The sequence below is a fragment of the Tachyglossus aculeatus genome, chromosome 23 (assembly GCF_015852505.1).
Source record: "Tachyglossus aculeatus isolate mTacAcu1 chromosome 23, mTacAcu1.pri, whole genome shotgun sequence".
NCBI classification, from domain to species: domain Eukaryota; kingdom Metazoa; phylum Chordata; class Mammalia; order Monotremata; family Tachyglossidae; genus Tachyglossus; species Tachyglossus aculeatus.
Genome location: NC_052088.1, coordinates 42,244,092 through 42,268,631, shown reverse-complemented (window position 1 = coordinate 42,268,631; position 24,540 = coordinate 42,244,092). Strand labels below are relative to the sequence as shown.

The 24,540-nt window shown below is 49.5% G+C and overlaps 1 protein-coding gene across 9 annotated transcripts in view; it reads left to right on the top strand.

Moving 5' to 3' along the window:
- Positions 1-1,144: 1,144 nt before the first annotated feature.
- LOC119944754 (basal body-orientation factor 1-like) overlaps positions 1,145-24,540 on the top strand; it is a 45,815-nt gene continuing 22,419 nt past the window's right edge. Inside the window, exons 1-7 of one of the 9 annotated variants that reach the window (XR_005455949.1) lie at positions 1,145-1,274; positions 2,996-3,242; positions 5,768-5,833; positions 5,992-6,120; positions 8,958-9,067; positions 9,608-9,688; positions 10,724-11,925. Coding sequence is in view for 3 of the 9 variants with exons in the window: in XM_038765888.1 (XP_038621816.1) it covers positions 10,764-11,124; positions 12,891-12,999; positions 13,415-13,472 (528 nt within the window). In the remaining 6 variants the exon portion in view is untranslated. Of the gene's footprint in view, positions 1,275-2,995; positions 3,243-5,767; positions 5,834-5,991; positions 6,121-7,390; positions 7,411-8,781; positions 9,068-9,374; positions 9,689-10,264; positions 11,926-12,233; positions 12,543-12,890; positions 13,000-13,414; positions 14,259-24,540 lie in introns of those variants that run through there. The other 8 variants (XR_005455947.1, XR_005455948.1, XM_038765890.1 and 5 more) reach the window with 8 other exon arrangements.

The following is a 24,540-nucleotide window of genomic DNA, read 5'->3' as shown; positions in this document are numbered from 1 at the left end:
AAGGGCACTCACCGGCCGCCGCCTCAGGCCCCGTGGCCGCCGCCCGCCCGGGCCTCGCCCCCACTGCGCATGCGCCCCACGTGGTTTCCATAGCGACGGCGGCGTGTGACGTCACCACGCCGCGCCTCCTCGGCGTCCCAGGCGTCCCCCTCCCACGAGCCCAACTGCGCGTGACGTCACCACGCCGTGGAGCCTGGCAACGGAAGCGTCCGTAGCAACCGCAGCGGGGGCCCCCGCCTGGCTGCGCGTGACGTCCCACTCCACGCCCCCCTCCCGGCCCGCCTGCGCGTGACGTCACCACGCCGTCCGTGCTCCCCGGAGCCTGGCAACTGAAGCGTCCTTAACAACCGCTGGGCTGCGGTGACGTCACCACGCCGCACCTCCTCCTTCCTTCATTCATTCATTCATTCATTCAATCGTACTTATTGAGCGCTTACTGTGTGCGGAGCACTGCACGAAGCGCTTGGGAAGTCCAAGTTGGCAACATTCCTTGGCCAATATCGTTTTCCTTCCCGTTGCGGAACGTCAAAAGTTAACGTAACCACGCCGCGCATCCTCGGCAATCCAATCTTCCCTAGCGACAGAGGCGGGGCCCCCAGCGCGCCTGCGCGTGACGTCACCACGCCGTGCGTGCTCCCCGGAGCCTGGCAACGGAAGCGTCCTTGGCAACCGGGAGGCGGTGGCCCCGCTGGGCTGCGCGTGACGTCATCGCTCTGCGTATCCCCGGCAATCTGTTTCCCTAGCGACAGAGGCGGGCCTCCAGCCCGCCTGCGTGTGACGTCACCACGCCGCACCTCCTCGGCGGCGGAGAGGCGGGCCCCCCTCCCAGCCCGCCTGCGCGTGACGTCACCACGCCAAGCGCCCTGGGGAACTCAAGCTTCCCAAGCGACAGAGAGGCGGGGCCCCAACCCCGCCTGCGTGTGACGTCACCACGCCGCCTGTCCCCTCTAGAGCGTCCTTAGCAACAGAGAGGCGGTGTTTTGCGCGTGACGTCATGACGCCGTGCGTCCTGCCCCGGGCATAGCAACCGGAGCGTCCTTAGCAACGGGGAGGCTGTTTGCGCGTGACGTCATGACGCCGTGCGTCCTGCCCGGAGCCTAGCAAACGGAGCGTCCCTAGCAACGGGGAGCTGGTGTTTGCGCGTGACGTCATGACGCCGTGCGTCCTGCCCGGAGCCTAGCAACCGGAGTGTCCTTAGCAACGGGAGCGCGGTTGGGGACCAGGGCGGTGATGGCGAAGGAGAAGGGCAGGAAGAAGAAGGAGAAGGCGAAGGGGTGAGGACCCGCCCACCCTCCGCAAAACGCTCTGCACCAAAGCCCGGGGGCCCTCCCTCCCCGTGGCTGGCAGTTGGGGGGCGCCTACTACGTGCCCGGGCACCGTACTGAGCGCTGAGGGGGAGACAGGCCAATCAAGATAATAACGACGGCATTTGGGAAGCGCTTACTAGGGGCCCAGCACTGTACTAAGCGCTGGGATAACAATAATAATAACAATAATGGTATTTGGGAAGCGCTTACTATGCGCCCAGCACTGTTCTAAGCGCTGGGTATAACAATAATAATAACAATAATGGTATTTGGGAAGCGCTTACTATGGGCCCAGCACTGTTCTAAGCGCTGGGATAACAATAATAATAACAATAATGGTATTTGGGAAGCGCTTACTATGGGCCCAGCACTGTTCTAAGCGCTGGGATAACAATAATAATAACAATAATGGTATTTGGGAAGCGCTTACTATGGGCCCAGCACTGTTCTAAGCGCTGGAATAACAATAATAATAACAATAAATGCATTTGGGAAGCGCTTTGGAAGCGCTTACTATGGGCCCAGCACTGTTCTAAGTGCTGGGATAACAATCATAATAACAATAATGGCATTTGGGAAGCGCTTACTGTGGGCCCAGCACTGTTCTAAGCGCTGGGATAATAATAATACAAATAATAATGGGATTTGTGAAGCGCTTACTATGTGCCCAGCACGGTTCTAAGCGCTGGGGTAATAATAACAATAATGGTATTTGTGAAGCGCTATGTGCCCAGCACTATTCTAAGCGCTGGGATAATAATAACAATAAGGGCATTTGTGAGGCACTTACTATGTGCCCAGCACTGTTCTAAGCACTGGGATAATAATAATAACAATAATGGTATTTGTGAAGTGCTTACTATGTGCCCAGCACTGTTCTAAGCCCTGGGATAGTAATAATAATAATAATAATAATAATAATAAGGGCATTTGTGAAGTGCTTACTATTTGCCCAGCACTGTTCTAAGTGCTGGGATGATAATAATAACAGGGCATTTGTGAAGCGCTTACTATGTGCCCAGCACTGTTCTAAGCGCTGGGATAATAATAACAATAAGGGCATTTGTGAAGCGCTTACTATGTGCCCAGCACTGTTCTAAGCGCTGGGATAATAATATCAATAAGGGAATTTGTGAAGCGCTTACTATGTGCCCAGCACTGTTCTAAGCGCTGGGATAATAATAATAACAATAATGGTATTTGTGAAGCGCTTACTATGTGCCCAGCACTGTTCTAAGCGCTGGGATAATAATAATAATAATAATAATAACAATAAGGGTATTTGTGAAGCACTTACTATGTGCCCGAACTGTACTTTCCAAGCACTTAGTACAGTGCTCTGCACGCAGTAAGCGCTCAATCAATGAATGACCAAAGGTCCCCACAGCACCTGTATATATGTATATATATTTGTACATATTTATTACTCTATTTTATTTGTACATATTTATTTTATTTTGTTAATATGTTTTGTTTTGTTGTCTGTCTCCCCCTTCTAGACTGTGAGCCCGCTGTCGGGTAGGGACCGTCTCTAGATGTTGCCAACTTGGCCTTCCCAAGCGCTTAGTCCAGTGCTCTGCACACAGGAAGCGCTCAATAAATACGATCGAACGAATGAAAGGCCAACCCTTTCTCCGAAAGCGGGCAAGTCGGAGGCGCCCACTCTGAAACGCCTCCTTCCCACACAGGAAAAAGGGGAGGAAAAAGTCCCTGAAGTTGGCCAAGGAATCCGAAATGGAGCGAGCCAAGGCCAACGCGACCCTCTGGGAGACTCGTCTGGAAATCACAGAGCTGTCCCGGACGGAATACCGGGACGCTTCCCGCAAACTGGCCCAAGAGAACGAAGAACTAAAGAGGAAGCAATATAAGATGGAGAAGGACGCGGTGTCCGTATTAAGCTACCTCAAGAAGCAGGATATGGAGAAAGGAGACTTGGTAAGCAGGAAGCCTCTGATTAATAATAATAATAATGGCATTTATTAAGCGCTTACTATGTGCAAAGCACCGTTACGAGGTGATGAGGAGGTCCCACGGGGGGCTCCCAGTCTTCATCCCCATTTTACAGATGAGGGAACTGAGGCCCAGAGAAGTGAAGCGACTTGCCCAAAGTCACACAGCTGACAGTTGGCGGAGCTGACTCCGAAGCCCATTCATTCATTCATTCAATCGTATTTATTGAGCGTTTACTGTGTGCAGAGCACTGGACTAAGCGCTTGGGAAGTCCCAGTTGGCAACATAGAGAGACGGTCCCTGCCCGACGGCGGGCTCACAGGCTAGAAGGGGGAGACAGACAACAAAACAATACATATTAACAAAATAAACAGAATAAATATGGACAAGTAAAATACATTTTCATTCATTCAATCGTATGTATTGAGTGCTTACTGTGTGCAGAGCACTGGACTAAGCGCTTGGGAAGTCCAAGTTGGCAACATAGAGAGACGGTCCCTACCCCACAGTGGGCTCACAGTCTAGAAGGGGGAGAATTATTATTATTATGTGCTAAACACTGTTCTAAGCACTAAAGTAGATCATCATCATTATCATCAATCGTATTTATTGAGCGCTTACTATGTGCAGAGCACTGTACTAAGCGCTTGGGAAGTACAAATTGGCAACATATAGAGACAGTCCCTACCCAACAGTGGGCTCACAGTCTAAAAGGGGGAGACAAGTTAAACCAGTCCCTGTCTCTCGTGGGGCTTGCAGTCGGTGTAGGAGGGAGTAGGATTTAATCCCCATTTTCAGATGAGGTAACTGAGGCACAGAGCAGTCAATATTACAAATTACAGTACTTGTTAAGCACTTTCTATGTGCCAACCACTGTTCTAAGCGCTGAGGCAGACACGAGTTAATCAGGTGGGGCAAAGTCCCTGGCCCCCATGGGACTCACACTCTAAACCCCCATTTTACAGAGGAGGCAACCGAGGCCCAGAAGTGATTTGTTCATGCTCTTTCCACTGAGCCATGCTGCTTCTCTAATAATGATAATAATGGCGTTTATTAAGCGCTTACTATGTGCCAAGCACCGTTCTAAGCGCTGGGGAGGTTACAAGGTGATCGGGTGGTCCCACGGGGGGCTCACAGTCTTCATCCCCATTTTACAGATGAGGGAGCTGAGGCCCAGAGAAGTGAAGTGACTGAGGATCCCGGCCCCGCGGCGTTTACGTCCACTTCGGTCCTTTTTTCAATTTCTGTTAACATCTTTTAGACTGTGAGCCCACTGTTGGGTAGGGACCGTCTCTATATGTTGCCAACTTGTACTTCCCAAGCGCTTAGTACAGTGCTCTGCACACAGTAAGCGCTCAATAAATACGATTGATTGATTGATTGCTTGATTGATCTGACTCATTCAGTCGTATTTACTGAACGCTTTAAGTTTCGCCCCTCTAGACTGGCAGCTCGTTGGGGGCAAGGAATGTGTCTGTTTATCCTCACGTTGGACTCGCCCAAGCGCTTAGTACAGTGGTCTGCCCACAGTAAGCGCTCGGTAAATACGATAAACGGAACCAATGGGGTAACGCTGGTTATCCATATTATCTCCTTCTAGAGAAGCAGCGTGGCTCAGTGGAAAGAGCAGGGGCTTGGGAGTCGGAGATCATGGGTTCGAATCCCGGCTCCGCTGCTTGACAGCTGGGTGACTTTGGGCAAGTCACTTCACTTCTCTGGGCCTCAGTGGCCTCATCTGGAAAATGGGGATTAAGATTGTGAGCCCGCCGTGGGCCAACCTGATCACCTTGTAACCTCCCCAGTGCTTAGAACAGTGCTTTGCACATAGTAAGCGCTTAACAAATACCAAAATTATTAAGCGCTTACTACACTGCTCTGCGCACAGTAAACACTCAATAAATACGATTGAATGAATGAATGAAGAAGCAGTGTGGCTCAGTGGAAAGAGCCCGGGCTTGGGAGTCAGAGGTCATGGGTTCGAATCCCAGTTCCACCCCTTGTCAGCTGGGTGACTTTGGGCAAGTCACTTCGCTTCCCTGGGCCTCAGTGACCTCATCTGGAAAATGGGGATGAAGACTGGGAGCCCCACGGGGGACAGCCCGATCACCTTGAATCTCCTCCGGAGATTCAGGAAGGACAGTTGTACGTATTTATTACTCTATTTATTTTATTTGTACATATTTATTCTATTTATTTTATTTTGTTAGTATGTTTGGTTTTGTTCCCTGTCTCCCCCTTCTAGCCTGTGAGCCCGCTGTCGGGTAGGGACCGTCTCTAGATGTTGCCGACTTCCCAAGCGCTTAGTCCAGTGCTCTGCACACAGTGAGCGCTCAATAAATACGATTGAATGAGTGAATAAATGACAGTTGCTTCACTGTGGACACTTTCCCCCCCTCTCTTTCGCAGTAATTTTCAGGACAATGTCACAGAGCGATCGATTTTGTTTGGTGTGGGGGAGAGAAGGGGAGCGTTTGCCATTTCTCAATAGGTCGTTATTCTCATCTCTGTAGATCGAGAAACTGAAACAGCAGTTGGTTGATGCCAAGAAACAAGCCCAGGAAGAGAATGAAAAACTGGTGAGTGAATTTATTTATATGTGTGTGTGTGTGTGTAGGTACTTTATATATATTTATATATACATATAAATACATATATTTATGTATATATATACATATATATACATATATGTATATATATACATATAAATATACTTAGGATTCATTCATTCATTCAGGGGGCGATAGAGAAGCGCGGAGGCCCAGAATCCGCATCTGGGAGAGAAGCAGCGCCGCCTGGTGGCTACAGCCCGGAAGGACCTGGCTCCAAATCCAGCGTCGGCCGCTTATCTGCGAGGTGACCTTGGGTAAGTCACTACACTTCTCTGAGAATAATAATAATAATAATAATTATAGAGAAGCAGCGTGGCTCAGTGGAAAGAGCCTCTGCTTGGGAGTCAGAGGTCATAGGTTCAAGTTCCGGCTCCGCCAATTGTCAGCTATGTGACCTTGGGCAAGTCACTTAACTGCTCTGGGCCTCAGTTACCTCATCTGTAAAGTGGGGGTTAAGACTGTGAGCCCCCCCTGGGGCAACCTGATCACCTTGTATCCTCCCCAGTGCTTAGGACAGTGCTTTGCACATAGTAAGCACTTAACAAATGCCAGAATAATAATAATAATAATAATGGCATTTATTAAGAGCTTACTATATACAAAGCACTGTACATATTTATTACTCTATTTTACTTGTACATATCTATTCTATTTATTTTGTTAATATGTCTGGTTTTGTTCCCTGTCTCCCCCTTCTAGACTGTGAGCCCACTGTTGGGTAGGGACCGTCTCTCTATGTTGCCAACTTGGACTTCCCAAGGGCTTAGTACAGTGCTCAGCACACAGTAAGTGCTCAATAAATACGATTGATTGATTGATTGACTCTAAGCGCTGGGGAGGTTACAAGGTGATCAGGTTGTCCCCCAGGGGGCTCACAGTATGATACTTGTCTGCTATGTGACCTTGGGCACATCACTTGACTTCTCTGTTCCTTAGTTATCTGTAAAAGGGGATTAAGACTGTGAGCCCCATGTTGGACAAGGACTGTGTCTGACCTGATTAACTTGTACATATTTACTATTCTATTTATTTTGTTAAGGATGTGCATATAGCTTACATTAAGAATAATAATAATAGTATTTATTAAGCGCTTACTATGTGCAAAGCACTGTTCTAAGCGCTGGGGAGGTTACAAGGTGATCAGGTTGTCCCACGGGGGGCTCACAGTTTTAATCCCCATTTTACAGATGAGGTAACTGAGGCCCAGAGAAGTTAAGTGACTTAATAATAAGTCACACAGCTGACAATTGGCAGAGCCGGGATTCGAACCTATAACCTCTGACTCCAAAGCCCGGGCTCTTTCCACTGAGCCACGCTATTTGTTCTGATGACTTTGATACCTTTCTATATGTTTTGTTTTGTTGTCTGTCTCCCCCTTCTAGCCTGTGAGCCTGCTGTTGGGTAGGGACCGTCTCTACATGTTGCCAACTTGTACTTCCCAAGCACTTTGTACAGTGCTCTGCACACAGTAAGCGCTCAATAAATATGATTGAATGAAGGAATGAATGAATCCCCATTTTGCAGATGAGGGAACTGAGGCCCAGAGAAGTGAAGTGACTTGCCCAAAGTCACACAGCTGACAAGTGGCGGAGCCGGGATTTGAACCCACAACCACTGACTCCAAAGCCCGTGCTAATTCCACCGAGCCACACTGCTTCTTAATCAGATATAGGATTAAGAAGAGATATATGATTGAGAATCAGATATATCATCTCTCAAATGGGGATTAAGACTTGTGAGTCCCATTGGGAACGTGGACCATGTCCAAACAGGTGAGCTTCTCTCTATCCCAGCGCTTAGTACAGTGCCTGGCACGTCGTGAGTGCTTCACAAACACCCTAAAAAATGGTCAGTGCCACCGGGTGATGGTAGGGAGGCGAAGCCTCACAGAACAAAAGGTAGTACCACCATGGGGCTCAATTATTGAGAAAAAGGCAACCTCCCAGGCCAACGCCTGTTGCCACAAGGCAGCCGCCCCGAATCCCTATTAGTGCCATCAGGGAGCAGGCTGCTGTGCTCAGACCTGAGGGCAGTTCCTGGTTCCAGGGGCATCTGTCCAGAGCAGCAGCTGCTCAGGGCTTCTCCTCGGCCTCGAGGATCATCTCTCTTATGCTGTGAGCAAAGGCAACTCCCAGATTTTCCCCATTCCCGAGTGGGCTGCACTGCTATCCCAAAGAGAAGGGGTGTGTGTTGGAGGGGGGTGAATAATAGGGAGGAAGAAGAGTGACGAGGCGGCTGCCACTCGTGGGAGCACAGGGGCCGGGGCTTTGCGCAGGAATCTAGTTCTGTCTGACTTGCCTGGGACTGAGAAGACCCAGGGCCTTTAGTTCTGTAGATGAGTCAAGCCTCCCTAGGACTACCATTCATTCATTCGATCGTATTTATTGAGCGCTTACTGTGTGCAGAGCATTGTACTAAGCGCTTGGAAAGTACAAGGCAGTCCTGCCTGCAGGGTCGCTTTCCAGCCTCATTCCCCGGAGAAGGGACCTTTTTGGGCTTAATGTGGAAGTTTGTGGCATCTAATGGCAGGAGGAGATCAGGGTGTCTATCGGTGTCTCTAGCCTATTTCTCTCTGTGGGGCAGGGTTGTGCAGACTCCTGCCTGAGATCAAGACAACGGGGGTGTGGGCCGGGAGGATAGAAGGCAGGTATTATACCAGAAACTGAATTCTGTCTAGCAGGCATGCAGTTCTGCCCCTTCAATCAGTCAATCGTATTGATGGAGTGCCTCCGGCGGGCAGAGCACTGTACTGAGCACTTGGGAGAGTACGGTAGGACAGACGCATTCCCTGCCCGCAATAAGCTTACAGTCTAGAGAGGACTGGAGTTTGTGGAGTAACAGAATTGGGGATCTGGGGGTGAGGGGGATATTGGGCAAGTCTTAGTAGGACATTGCAGCAGTCGGCTGCAGCTGTTTGTATACATCCTCTCTTGGCCTTAGGGTCAGTGTTTTCGGGGATGGGGAGACTAGTGTTTGCTCCAAACTAGGCTGTCTAAAACCCCTTACCCATCGGTCCTTCCCGCTCCGATACTGCTGATTTCCTCCTCCCAGCCCTGAGACCGATCTGTCTGGTAATGCACACGCTTCTCAGCTTTTTTCCAGAGAGCGGGATGGGAGACCCAGGATCTCGGGATCGGTAATCCTGTCATCTCTCCAGATCAGTTCCACGGTTCTAGATGGGGATTCCTGCCGAACCTGGTGGTGTGTTACGAGTCCTTCTCTTTCTCCCCTCTCATCCCCCAGCGGTGCTTAGGATGACCAAGCTTAGACCATGCAAATATTACTCTCTCTACAAACACCGGTCATTGTATCTCCTCGACCCGGAGAACCGTTCCACTGAAGTGTGGGTTCATGGAGGTCAGTTCACACAATGTACTACCAGTTTCCAAGGCCTAATGGACAGTTTGGGAAACTGGAAAATCAATCAATCAGTCGTGTTTATTGAGCACTTACTGTGTGCAGAGCACTGTACTAAGCGCTTGGGAAGTACAAGTGGGCAACACATAGAGCCAGTCTCTACCCAACAGTGGGCTCACAGTCTAGAAGGGGGAGACAGACCACAAAACAAAACATATTAACAAAAGCCCTGGCTGAGAATTAGACCCTATCCTCGAGGAGTATTTGAATGGGTTGCAGGTGTCTATAATTAAGGGTGCTTTTCCAGATCCTTTTAACGCTGAGCAGCTGCAAATGCTCTTCTCCTTAATCGCCTTCTGCCTCTTTTTTTCCTTGGTCTTATAGCCCTGCCTCCTGGAAACCCACTCACTCCCTTAGTCTCTCCACTCCATGGGGCAAGGGCAGTGCCCCTTTGACGTCCCAGAGGTAAGGCCTGTGGGTTTTATTTGCTGTAGGCTGAGGAGAGAAGACAGAGTGTGTTCCTCTGGCGTTTTGGTGAGGAGGGCCTGTAATGGCCCTATGATGAGCTTATCTTTTCTTCAGTTGTGGTAGTTGATGTATTGGATTAAGAGCCCCCCAAAGTTGGCTTTCTCTACCTACTTCATTAGTCAGTGGTTCTGGTGGTGCTGAGGCAGGTAGGACAAATGGTTTGGTTTTGATGGATCAGAAGTGACTTGGCCTGATGCTTTTGGGGGGTGACTTAATGTGGGGCTAACTGACGTTAGGGAGTGGCTCGTGAGGGGAGTTGGATGCTTAGGTTTGGGATATTAGGGATTTTTAATTCATTATGGTGATTGAGGGGGTTGAGGAATGGGCTGGGCTCAGGGTTTGAATTAAAAGGGTGAAGCAGGGAGACCCAAATAGGGGATAACTGACCTAGTGGTGGTGGCAGCACCCTGGTGAAGGGGGCAGCAGTTAGGAGTTTGTACTCACCCCAGTGTTTAAGACAGTGCTCTGCCTACAGTAAGTGCCCCATAAATATGATTGACTTTGTATTATTGACAAAAAATAATGGTACTTGTTAAATACTCTATGCCAAGCACTGGAGTAGATACAAGCTAGGTAGTGATAGCAATGGAGTTGATCATCTAGGGTTGGGATAAGTGATATCACCTGTACTGAATTATCCAAGGAGTTGGGGTGGGTGAAGGAAGCTGGAGTTGTGTATGTAGCAGGGCAGGCAGGAGACTAGGGCTGGATAGTCATTGTCAGTTGGATTAATGATGTGTATGTAGTGGAGAGGGCTGAGGGTGGTAGGAGAATGTGTTGGATAGCATTTCCTTGCTCATTCTGTTGATCAGATGATGGTGTTTGGCAGGCACTTAATATGTGTTCCAAGTGCTGTCGGATTGGACACTGATGTGTGTGGTTAGCGGTGTTGGTAGCCGAGCCTCTGATTTGGTTCTCTGGAGCGGAGGAAGTTGAGGGGTCATGATGCAATGAAGTTCGTTTGTTTTTTAGGGAGACGATTGCTGCTCTGCATCTGGAGGTGAGGGTTTCAATGGGGCTGAAATCATGGGGTGCATGGGGGTGCATGCTCACTGTTTCTGAGTGCCTCTGTGTGTCTCTGTGTGTCTTTGTCATTGAGCTCTCTTCCTGTGCTCTTGCCAGGCCCCAGTTAGCTAGTATTGCCCACTCGACCATAAAGTCATCCAATCGAGTGACCTTCCACAACCTCAACACAGGACTTTGTTCCTGGAATGTGCCGGATTCAAGGCAGTTTCTACAGGGCTTGTGCAACCCCCCACCCCATTATACAAAATTGGGTACATCTCCAGCCCCCATCCACGGAAAACTTGCCCTCTGCTCTCCACTCTCCTCACTGAATTCAGCGCCGTGGATCGGTCCTGGAGCGTCAGAATGTGAGTCCCCCCTCCCGGGGACGGGAACCAAGACCCGCCGATGGGGAAGGGGTGGGGTGGCAATGCCATGGTGAACGCCTCGAGGGCAAATCGCGCCGACCGCAGCTCGCCGTCGGGGGACTCTTTTTTCGAATTCCCAGTTCGTGTACCCTAAGATACAAGTCTCCGATTATGCCACTGCGGGACTCCATGAGAGCCCCACAAAAGCCCAGCAGCGAGTTGGGGTTCAGTAGCCCCACCCATGTGGAGTAGACTGTAAACTGCTTGTGGGCAAGGAATGTCCGTTCCGTTGTGCTCTCCAAAATGCTTAATACAGTACTGCGTGCTCAATAAATACTCTGGCCTGATCCAGAGCACCACCAGCACAAGCGCGGTTGTAAGAGCAGAGGCTCAGTCTCCAACAGGATTCGTTGTAAGAGCAGAAGCTGAGTCTCCAACCGTATTCGTTGAGTACTTAATAGATGTGCGCCCGGGAGACGGAGTTACCAGTGCAAATCTCTCCTTGAGTTGGAATCTAGTCTACAGAATATTTCCAATTGACTCTTCCACCCACTTGTCACGGCTCCTACTGAAATGGACGTAATTTATTCCTATCAATGTCAGTCTCCCCTTCTGGATGGTAAGCTCATAGTGGACAGAGAATCTGTCTGTCGATGGTTATACTGTGCTCTGCAGTAAGTGCTGGACAAATACGATTGACTGAGGCCTCTCACCCCCGTCGTGCTCTTCGTACGGTGCTCCGTCAAATGGCGTACGATAAACACTCTTGCTGTCTTAATGCAATATTGCCACCCTTCACTCTACCTACCGGTTTACTTGTTTTTCATGCCGATTCAAGCTCATCATGGGTTCAGCATGTACAACTTCAAGTACTGACGGTGTCTAAGCCGTTCCACCTGCATATAACTCAATTTTAATGTCTGTCATGTAGATCGGAAGTTTCCTAAGAGCAGGAGCCATGTGTGCTGTGTAATGCTGACCTCTTTGAAGCATTCTCCCCATGTTGTTCCAAAGTCATTGCTTCCCCCTCGAGGCTGTGAGCTTGTTGTGGCATGTTTGTTGCATTGTTCTATTGTAGTATGTGCCAACGGGTGAGCACAGTGTTCTGCACACGGGAAGCGCTGCAATGCGATGAACTGACTGACTGACTTAGATTGTGAGCTCCCAGTGAGCAGGGACTTTGTCTCCTAAATCGTTTGCCAAAGAGGGTGCTTGAGGGGGTGTGGTCTAGCGCTAGGCCAAATTTGGGGTCAGCTGCCCCAATCCGGCCTCCTGTGGGTGGACTGGAAGTGGAGCAGGGGTGAAGGACCAGCGTGGCAGTGGGTAAGTGTTCGGGGACTTGGCTGCCTCAGAGAAAGGGCAGAAGCCCAGCTTGTTTCTGCCCCCTGGAGAAGCCTCCTAGACAACCCTGTTCAAAGGTAAGCCTCTGGGGAATTGGGGGTGGGGTCTGCAGGGGCTGTGACTCTGGGGGAAACCCAGACTGCCTGGGGTGTCCTGCCTTGGGGTGACCAAGCCAGCCAGGGCCTCCCCTGCAGGGTGTGTGAATGGCAGCTGCTCTGTTCTGCCCGAGCGGTCGCCCCTCATCTCTGGCTCTTACTTGGGATCTCTCTCTTTCCCACACTCGCTTCCTCTTTTCCTCTTGTGCTCGCTCTCACTTCTGGGGTGAGTGAGCCTGCAGGGGACAGTCCAGCTGCAGCATGGGGGTACAGATGGGGCTGGGGCTGCAGCCCCCCCCTGACCTGAGACCTGACTCGGTTCATCCTTAGGGCCCAGGAAGGAGCCTGAGGAGCCCCAGGTGCATCCTGGAAGACCCTGCCCCCTGGTCCAACCCTGCCTCCCAAGGACGTGTTGGTGCAGACAGGACTGGACAGAATGGTGAGTTTTATGCCTTAAGCTTGGAGCTGTCTGGGTTCTGTTGCGGGCAAGTGGAAGGAATCGATGGGCTTTTATAGAGCACTGAAGTCTAGAGCACTACACGAAGTGCTTGAGAGATTATAGTGAAGGGAACTCTGTCCATTATTCCCCACTACACATACACACACACAATCCACTGCATCCTTCTGGTCCACAAACCAGGGCAGTGACTGAGTCCCTCCGAGCGCAGCAGTGACCCCTGACCAGGCTCCTCCCCAACATCCAACTTCCTGATCCCAGGCTGGAGGAATTGGCTCCCCACTGGAGACCCATCCAAGCCTCCTCCCCGCCCCCCAACTGTGTTTGGCTGGCTCTCTCCCCCTGGGTGGGCTGCGGCACACCTCATCAACCAACCAACGGTCACATCTGTCCCCAGGAAGCCCCAGCACAGCCCCGAACTGGACTCCTCGGCCCCGTGGACAGTGGAGGACTGACCGGCTACTCACCTGGGGTTATGGACACTCATAGATTGATTGCGCCGGCCCCACCATGAGGGAATCGGTTGGCACTGGGCTGCTGCCCCGTGGACACCCATCCCCGCCCCCAGCCTGAAACTGTATCCCCCCCCTTCCAGACAATGCCATTTCGTTTAGGAGTCAAGGGTCAAACCCTGCATCATGGGTGCCAAATCAGTCTCTTGCAAATCTAGGAGGTGATGGAGGCGTGTGCGTGCATGTGTGTCTGTTTCTTGTGTGAGAGCGAGGGCCGGGACAGGAGCAGGGTGAGAGGGGCTGCCCCTCTTTGGCGGGTAAAGGTTTCTGGAAACAGGGGTCTAGAGTCCTGGGCCCGTACTCCGTGGACCTCAAGACCGGGCGTGAAGTCGTGCCGGGGCCCTTAATTCTATAGTCAGCGCGTCTTACTCCCGCTCTGGTCCGTTGGGAGTTGTCGGGCCTGCTCTGGCTTCAGGAGTACAGACTCTCTTTCCCGCCTGAGGGGGCCACCCAGGGGGAGCGAGGGACAGGAGTAGTGGGATGTGTGTGTGTCTGTGTGTATGTGTCACTACCCTATGGCCTCCATCCCTCCTGGATGAGCATAAGGGCGGGGGCGAAAGGACTAGCAGCAAATTCTAAAGTGGGAAGATGCAGAATGGTTTCCCTCCCATCCTACCACCAGAAATGGCATGGTCCGGCTCCCTCCTCTCCTCCCTGTCCCCTTGGCTGCCTGGGCTCCGTGAGCCCATCTACATCTGTATGGAATAAAATGGATATTTTTTTTGTCTTTCCTGCATCCCTCGATCCACTGGCAGCTCCCCAGAAGGGTTATAATTTGGAGGTATCAGCAGTGTACTCAAAGCAGGAGGATGTCACCAGCTTCTAATTTGTAGATTGACAAGCTAGCACCCTCCCGCCTCCCTCCCAACCTCCACCTTTCATTCCTTCAGTCTCACCCACGCATGTAAGGGGGCTGGAGACTTGAGAGGGCAAACAGAGGGGGTGATGACACCCTCTTTTTCTCCTTCCCTCTTCCCATACCCAGCCTGAGGGGCTTGAGAAGAATGTGGCTCCCTTGGGTGGGAGAGTCTCAGATTTCTCTCTGCCCCCGTCAACTTTGTCGTGCGGGGCTAGGCCGGACGGCATGATCTTCTTAGGCCCAAGAGACAGGAAGGAGGTGACGTGGGTGGGAGGTGGGCAGTGGCTCAGACTGGAGGTTCTACGACCTGGGAATCAATCAGTCATATTGAAGCGACTTAAGTGACTTGGACTGTGACTTTAGCGGTGTCCCTCCATCTCTCTGGGTTTCTGCTTTCCCCTCCCCCTTTTCTAATAATAAACACAATACTTAGGGTATTCAATGCTTAAATGCCAGAATATACATCACATGTTTTTATAGTCATGTCCCCATCTAGTCTGGGAACACCTTGTGGGTAGGGAATGTGTCTACTAACTCTGTTGTAATAGTAGTGATGATGATAATTGTGGTATGTGTTAAGTGCTTCGCATGTGTCAGGCACTGCAGCAAGAGCTCGGTTAGACACAGGCCGTCAGATTGGATACAGCCCCTGTCCCACACAAGGCCTACAGTCTCCATTCCCACTGTACCCGTGAGGCAACTGAGGCCCAAAGAAGTGAAGGGACGCGCCCAAGGTCACACAGCAGACAAGGGGCAGAGCTGGAATTAATCCCTTGTGGTATTTAAGTACCCGAAACGCGGCAGGCACTGATGCGAGTACTGGGGGAACAAAAGCAAAGCGGGGTGGACATTCTCCCTGTCCCACTTTGGGTTCACTTCTTAATCTCCAGTTTACAGATGAGGTAGGTAAGGCACAGAGAAGGGAAGTGACATGCCCGAGGTCACACAGCAGACAAGTGATGGAGCTGGGATTAGAACCCATGACCGTCTGATTCTGTGGCCCAAGATGGGGAACTATAACCAGACACATTGAGAATGGTGACATCATAGGTAACTCTATGCAAGCACCCCCAAGCAGACAACTGAAATAATACCCACTCATGCGTAAATAGCCTACCTGGGTGAGTGTAAAAATAATAATGATAATAATGGCATTTATTAAGCATTTACTGTGTGCAAAGCACTGTTCTAAGCGCTGGGGTGGTTACAAGGTAATCAGGTTGTCCCAAGGGGGGCTCACAGTCTTCACCCCCAATTTACAGGTGAGGTGACTGAGGCACAGAGAAGCTAAGTGACTTGCCCAAAGTCACACAGCTGACACTTGGTGGAGGCAGGATTTGAACCCATGACCTCTGCCTCCAAAGCCCAGGCTCTTAATGCTGAGCCACGCTGCTTCGTGCAAATTTCAGTTCTGTGCACACACAATCACGCAGCGACAAATACACTTGTGACTTGATTCCAAGGCCCGTGACAGGGAGTTGTCACTAGACACACACACAACGGAGACATCATAGGTGGCACGTGCAAGCACCCACAAGCAGACAACTCCAGTAAGTTCACACCTATGCATAGGTAGCCCAACTGGTAGGGTGCACACACTAGCACACACACTTGTGCCCCAGATATCCCACCTACCTGTACTTTTATTTTAGGGTCTGCCTCCCCTGGTAGAATGTAAGACACGTGAAGGCAGGGATCCTGTCTCCCAGCTCTGTTGAAGACTCCCAAGCACTTAGTGGTCTGCATAACATAAACACCACTGATTAATCTCCCATGTGGCCTCATAAGCAATGTCCAATCTGCTGAGCCAAACCCCTCTCCTCTAGTTAACAAGGCAGGGGAAGGAGACAGAGAGAGAGAGGACAGAAATCTGGTTAGAAACAAGGTGGCCTCCTAACCCCTTTCTGTATAATAATAATTGTGGTGGCATTTTAAGTGCCCAGTTTGTGCCAAACACTGTACCAAGCCCTAGGTAAATTCAAGATTATCAGGTCGGATTCAGTCCCCGTCCCGCATGGAACTCACAGTATAAGAAGGTGGGGGAAGAGGTATTGAATCCCCATTTTATTATTATGGTCACTATTAATAATGGTATTTGTTAAGCACTTAGCTATGTACTACGCACTGTACCAGGAGCTGGGGTGGACCCAAGCAAATCAAGTTGGATACAGTCCCTCTCCCACGTGGAGCTAATACCATGACTTCCAATTACTTTTGTTTTTCCAATTCCAATTGGCAAAATCTCCCTCTTATAATCACCATTTTTGGATGCTGGTAGTCTGGTTGCTGCAGTGAGTCTATCCAAACCTTTGTGATGGTGGTATAATTGTTCTATAATCACGATGAGCTCATTAATCAATCCGTGGTATCTAGCGCTTGCTGTGTGCAGAGCATTATATGAAGCGTTTGGGGGAGCCCAGTACATGGAAGTTGGAAGACACGAGCTGCCCACCACATCTAGAGGGGGAGACAGACCTTAATATAAATTGCAGAGAGGGGAAATAGTTGTGGAAGTGTAATTGATGATTTGATGACACTGTCCTGAAAGAAACAGCTTTTCCCACTCTTACATGGCATATTGTTGAAGAGATGGATTTGGGAGTCATTCATGTTGATGTGGTATCTGAAGCCGCGTTATTGTTATTATTATTATTATTATTATGGCATTTAAGCGCCGAGCAGTGTGGCCTAGTGGAGAGAACCTGGGCCCGGAAGTCAGAAGGACCTGTGTTCTAATCCCTGCTCTGCCACTTGTCTGCTGTGTGACCTTGGGGAAGTCACTTCACTTCCTCTACCTCACTTACCTCATCTGTAAAATGGGGACGAAGACGGTGAGCCCACTCTTGGGTAGGGACTGTCTCTGTATGTTGCCGACTTGTACTTCCCAAGTGCTTAGTACAGTGCTCTGCACACAGTAAGCGCTCAATAAATATGATTGATTGATTGTGAGCCTCATTTTGGACAGAGACTGCGTTCAAAGCAATTTTCTTGTATCTACCCCAACGCTTGGTACGGTGCCTGGTAAATTTTAAGTGCTAGAGAAATGCCACATTACTACTACTAATTATGAATAATAACATTGTTATTACTTGTCCCCTCTGTGTTCACAACCACTGCATTTCTGTGCACCAAATGCATAGCTTGCAGATATGCATATAAAGTGCTGCAGGGGAAAGAGGGAATGAGGATGCAGAAGGGTGAAGGAGCCGGGGAGGGGTGGGGGAAGAGGGCTTAATCAGAGAAGGCATCTTGGCGGAGTTTCCACCTTAATAATGTTTTGAAGACCTGGAGAGTGGCGGTCTGGCCTATGTGGTGCGGCGAGGGAGATCCAGGCCCAGGGGGAGGCAGGCAGTGAGAAAGGAGCCTCTCCATTCCCCCATCTTACCTCCTTCCCTTCCCCACAGCACCTGTATATATGTATATATGTTTGTACATATTTATTACTCTATTTATTTATTCATTCTACCTGTACATGTCTATTCTATTTATTTTATTTTGTTAGTATGTTTGGTTTTGTTCTCTGTCTCCCCCTTTTAGACAGTGAGCGCACTGTTGGGTAGGGACTGTCCCTATATGTTGCCAGCTTGTGCTTCCCAAGCGCTTAGTACAGTGCTCTGCACGCAGTAAGCCTCAATAAATACGATTGATTGATTGATTGAGCCGAAGAAGCCGGCGCTGTTGGAGCAAAGGGCCACCAGGTGGCGATAGAGAAGCGCGGAAGCCCAGAATCATTTTCTGGGTTGGAAGCAGCGCCGCCTGGTGGCTACATCCCGGAGAAGCCGGCGCTGTTGGAGCAAAGGGCCACCAGGGGGCGATAGAGAAGCGCGGAGGCCCAGAAGCCTCATCTGGGAGGGAAGCAGCGCCGCCTGGTGGCTACATCCCGGAAGGACCTGGCTCCAAATCCAGCGTCGGCCGCTTATCTGCGAGGTGCCCTTGGGTAAGTCACTTCATTTCTCTGAGAATAATAATAATAATAATTATTATTATTCTTATTATTATTATATGATATAATTATTATTATTATTATTATTATTGTGGAGAAGCAGCGTGGCTTAATGGAAAGAGCCTCGGCTTGAGAGTCAGAGGTCATAGGTTCAAATCCCGGCTCCGCCAATTGTCAGCTGTGTGACCTTGGGCAAGTCACTTAACTTCTCTGGGCCTCAGTTACCTCATCTGTAAAATTTGGGTTAAGACTGTGAGCCCCACGTGGGACAACCTGATCACCTTGTATCCTCCCCAGCGCTTAGAACAGTGCTTTGCACATAGTAAGCGCTTAACAAATGCCACAATAATAATAATAATAATAATGACATTTATTAAGAGCTTACTATATGCGAAGCCCTGTACATATTTATTACTCTACTTATTTTACTTGTACATATCCATTCTATTTTATCTTGTTAATATGTCTGTTTTTGTTCTCTGTCTCCCCCTTCTAGACTGTGAGCCCACTGTTGGGTAGGGACTGTCTCTATATGTTGCCAACTTGGACTTCTCAAGCGCTTAGTACAGTGCTCTGCACACAGTAAGCGCTCAATAAATACGATTGATTGATTGATTCTAAGCGCTGGGGAGGTTACATGGTGATCAGGCTGTCCCACAGGGGGCTCACGGTATGATACTTGTCTGCTATGTGACCTTGGGCTCATCACTTGACTTCTCTGTTCCTTAGTTATCTGTAAAAGGGGATTAAAACTGTGAGCCCCATGTTGGACAAGGACTGTGTCTGACCTGGTTAACTTGTACATATTTACTATTCTATTTATTTTGTTAAGGATGTGCATATAGCTTTAATTAAGAATAATAACAATGGCATTTATTAAGCGCTTACTATGTGCAAAGCACTGTTCTAAGTGCTGGGGAGGTTACAAGGTGATCAGGTTGTCCCACGGGGGGCTCACAGTTTTAATCCCCATTTTACAGACGAGGTAACTGAGGCCCAGAGAAGTTAAGTGACTTAATAATGAGTCACACAGCTGACAATTGGCAGAGCTGGGATTTGAACCCATAACCCCTAACTCCAAAGCCTGGGCTCCTTCCACTGAGCCACGCTATTTGTTCTGACGACTCTGACACCTTTCTACATGCTTTGTTTTGTTGTCTGTCTCCCCCTTCTAGACTGTGAGCCTGTTGTTGGGTAGGGACCATCTCTACATGTTGCCGACTTGTACTTCCCAATCACTTAGTCCAGTGCCCTGCACACAGTAAGCGCTCAATAAATATGATTGAATGAAGGAATGAATCCCCATTTTACAGATGAGGGAACTGAGGCCCAGAGAAGTGAAGTGACTTGCCCAAAGTCACACAGCTGACAAGTGGCGGGGCCGGTATTTGAACCCACGACCTCTGACTCCAAAGCCCGTGTAAATTCCACCGAGCTACACCGCTTCTTAATCAGATGTAAGATTAAGACACGAGCTGCCCACCACATCTAGAGGGGGAGACAGACCTTAATATAAATTGCAGAGAGGGGAAATAGTTGTGGAAGTGTAATTGATGATTTGATGACACTGTCCTGAAAGAAACAGCTTTTCCCACTCTCACATGGCATATTGTTGGAGAGATGGATTTGGGAGTCATTCATGTTGACGTGGTATCTGAAGCCGCGTTATTGTTATTATTATTATTATTATTATGGCATTTAAGCGCTGAGCAGTGTGGCCTAGTGGAGAGAACCTGGGCCCGGAAGTCAGAAGGACCTGTGTTCTAATCCCTGCTCTGCCGCTTGTCTGCTGTGTGACCTTGGGGAAGTCACTTCACTTCCCTCTACCTCACTTACCTCATCTGTAAAACGGGGACGAGGACTGTGAGCCCACTGTTGGGTCGGGACTGTCTCTAGATGTTGCCGACTTGTATTTCCCAAGCGCTTAGTACAATGCTCTGCACACAGTAAGCGCTCAATAAATATGATTGATTGATTGATTGTGAGCCCCATTTTGGACAGAGACTGCGTTCAAAGCAATTTTCTTGTATCTACCCCAACGCTTGGTACGGTGCCTGGTATATTTTAAGTGCTAAAGAAATGCCACATTACTACTACTAATTATTAATAATGACATTGTTATTACCTGTCCCTCTGTGCGCACAACCCCTGCATTTCTGTGCACCAAATGCATAGCTTGCAGATATGCATATAAAGTGCTGCAGGGGAAAGAGGGAATGAGGATGCAGAAGGGTGAAGGAGCCGGGGAGGGGTGGGGGAAGAGGGCTTAATCAGAGAAGGCCTGTTGGCGGAGTTGCCACCTTAATAATGTTTTGAAGACCTGGAGAGTGGCGGTCTGGCCTATGTGGTGCGGCGAGGGAGATCCAGGCCAGGGGGAGGCAGGCGGTGAGAAAGGAGCCTCTCCATCCCCCCATCTTACCTCCTTCCCTTCCCCACAGCACCTGTATATATGTATATATGTTTGTACATATTTATTACTATATTTATTTATTTATTTATTTATTCTACCTGTACATATCTATGCTATTTATTTTATTTTGTTAGTATGTTTGGTTTTGTTCTCTGTCTCCTCCTTTTAGACTGTGAGCCCACTGTTGGGTAGGGACTGTCTTTATATGTTTCCAGCTTGTGCTTCCCAGTCGCTTAGTACAGTGCTCTGCACACAGTAAGCGCTCAATAAATACGATTGAATGATTGAGCCGGAGAAGCCGGCGCTGTTGGAACAAAGGGCCACCAGGGGGCGATAGAGAAGCGCGGAGGCCCAGAATCATCTGGAAGGGAAGCAGCGCCGCCTGGTGGCTACATCCCGGAGAAGCCGGCGCTGTTGGAGCAAAGGGCCACCAGGTGGCGATAGAGAAGCGCGGAGGCCCAGAATCCTCATCTGGGAGGGAAGCAGCGCCGCCTGGTGGCTACAGTCCGGAGAAGCCGGCGCTGTTGGAGCAAAGGGCCACCAGGTGGCGATAGAGAAGCGCGGAGGCCCGGAATCCTCATCTGGGAGGGAAGCAGCGCCGCCTGGTGGCTGCATCCCGGAGAAGCCGGCGCTGTTGGAGCAAAGGGCCACCAGGGGGCGATAGAGAAGCGCGGAGGCCCAGAATCCTCATCTGGGAGGGAAGCAGCGCCGCCTGGTGGCTACAGCCCGGAAGGACCTGGCTCCAAATCCAGCGTCGGCCGCTTATCTGCGAGGTGACCTTGGGTAAGTCACTTCACTTCTCTGAGAATAATAATAATAATAATAATTATAGAGAAGCAGCGTGGCTCAGTGGAAAGAGCCTCGGCTTGGGCGTCAGAGGTCATAGGTTCAAATCCCGGCTCCGCCAATTGTCAGCTGTGTGACCTTGGGCAAGTCACTTAACTTCTCTGGGCCTCAGTTACCTCATCTGTAAAATGGGGGTTAAGACTGTGAGCCCCACGTGGGACAACCTGATCACCTTGTATCCTCCCCAGCGCTTAGAACAGTGCTTTGCACATAGTAAGCGCTTAACAAATGCCATAATAATAATAATAATGTCATTTATTAAGAGCTTACTATATGCAAAGGACTGTACATATTTATTACTCTATTTTACTTGTACATATCTATTCTATTTATTTTATTTTGTTAATATGTCTGGTTTTGTTCTCTGTCTCCCCCTTCTAGACTGTGAGCCCACTGTTGGGTAGGGACTGTCTCTATATGTTGCCAACTTGGACTTCTCAAGCGCTTAGTACAGTGCTCAGCACACAGTAAGCTCTCAATGAATACGATTGATTGATTGATTGACTCTAAGCGCTGGGGAGGTTACAAGGTGATCAGGTTGTCCCCCAGGGGGCTCACAGTATGATACTTGTCTGCTATGTGACCTTGGGCACATCACTTGACTTCTCTGTTCCTTAGTTATCTGTAAAAGGGGATTAAGACTGTGAGCCCCATGTTGGACAAGGACTGTGTCTGACCTGATTAACTTGTACATATTTAGTATTCTATTTATTTTGTTAAGGATGTGCATATACCTTTAATTAAGAATAATAATAATAACAATGGCATTTATTAAGCACTTACTATGTGCAAAGCACTGTTCTAAGTGCTGGGGAGGTTACAAGGTGATCAGGTTGTCCCACGGGGGGCTCACAGTTTTAATCCCCATTTTACAGATGAGGTAACTGAGGCCCAGAGAAGTTAAGTGACTTAATAATGTTACACAGCTGACAATTGGCAGAGCCGGGATTTGAACCCATAACCCCTAACTCCAAAGCCTGGGCTCCTTTCACTGAGCCACGCTATTTGTTCTGACGACTCTGACACCTTTCTACATGTTTTGTTTTGTTGTCTGTCTCCCCCTTCTAGACTGTGAGCCTGTTGTTGGGTAGGGACCATCTCTACATGTTGCCGACTTGTACTTCCCAAGCACTTAGTCCAGTGCTCTGCACACAGTAAGCGTTCAATAAATATGATTGAATGAATGAATGAATCCCCATTTTACAGATGAGGGAACTGAGGCCCAGAGAAGTGAAGTGACTTGCCCAAAGTCACACAGCTGACAAGTGGCGGAGCCGGGATTTGAACCCACGACCTCTGACTCCAAAGCCCCTGTAAATTCCACCGAGCTACACCGCTTCTTAATCAGATGTAAGATTAAGACACGAGCTGCCCACCCCATCTAGAGGGGGAGACAGACCTTAATATAAATTGCAGAGAGGGGAAATAGTTGTGGAAGTGTAATTGATGATTTGATGACACTGTCCTGAAAGAAACAGCTTTTCCCACTCTCACATGGCATATTGTTGGAGAGATGGATTTGGGAGTCATTCATGTTGACGTGGTATCTGAAGCCATGTTATTGTTATTATTATTATTATTATTATGGCATTTAAGCGCTGAACAGTGTGGCCTAGTGGAGAGAACCTGGGCCCGGAAGTCAGAAGGACCTGTGTTCTAATCCCTGCTGTGCCGCTTGTCTGCTGTGTGACCTTGGGGAAGTCACTTCACTTCCCTCTACCTCACTCACCTCATCTGTAAAACGGGCATGAAGACTGTGAGCCCACTGTTGGGTAGGGACTGTCTCTATATGTTGCCGACTTGTACTTCCCAAGCACTTAGTACAGTGCTCTGCACACAGTAAGTGCTCAATAAATACGATTGATTGATTGTGAGCCCCATTTTGGACAGAGACTGCGTTCAAAGCAATTTTCTTGTACCTACCCCAACGCTTGGTACGGTGCCTGGTATATTTTAAGTGCTAAAGAAATGCCACATTACTACTACTAATTATTAATAATGACATTGTTATTACCTGTCCCCTCTGTGCTCACAACCACTGCATTTCTGTGCACCAAATGCAAAGGTTACAGATCTGCCTATGAGCGCTGCAAGGGAAAGGGGGAATGGCCACTGGTCACAGACGTCGAGGATGCAGAAGGGTGAAGGAGCCAGAGAAGGGTAGGGGAAGAGGGCTTGCTCAGAGAAGGCATCTTGGTGGATTTGCGACCTTAATAATGTTTTGAAGACCTGGAGAGTGGCGGTCTGGCCTATGTTGAGCGGTGAGGGCGATCCAGGCCGGGGGAGGCAGGTGGTGAGAAAGGAGCCTCTCCATCCCCCCATCTTACCTCCTTCCCTTCCCCACAGCACCTGTATATATATTTGTACATATTTATTACTCTATTTATTTATTTATTCTACCTGTACATATCTATTCTATTTATTTTATTTTGTTAGTATGTTTGGTTTTGTTCTCTGTCTCCCCCTTTTAGACTGTGAGCCCACTGTTGGGTAGGGACTGTCTCTATATGTTGCCAACTTGTGCTTCCCAGGCGCTTAGTCCAGTGCTCTGCACGCAGTAAGCGCTCAATAAATACGATGGATTGATTGATTGAGCCGGAGATGCCGGCGCTGTTGGAGCAAAGGGGCCACCAGGTGGCGACAGAGAAGCGCGGAGGCCCAGAATCCTCATCTGGGAGGGAAACAGCGCCGCCTGGTGGCTACATCCTGGAAAAGCAGGCGCTGTTGGAGCAAAGGGCCACCAGGGGGCGATAGAGAAGCGCGGAGGCCCGGAATCCTCATCTGGGAGGGAAGCAGCGCCGCCTGGTGGCTACATCCCGGAGAAGCCGGCGCTGTTGGAGCAAAGGGCCACCAGGGGGCGATAGAGAAGCGCGGAGGCCCGGAATCCTCATCTGGGAGGGAAGCAGCGCCGCCTGGTGGCTACAGCCCGGAGAAGCCGGCGCTGTTGGAGCAA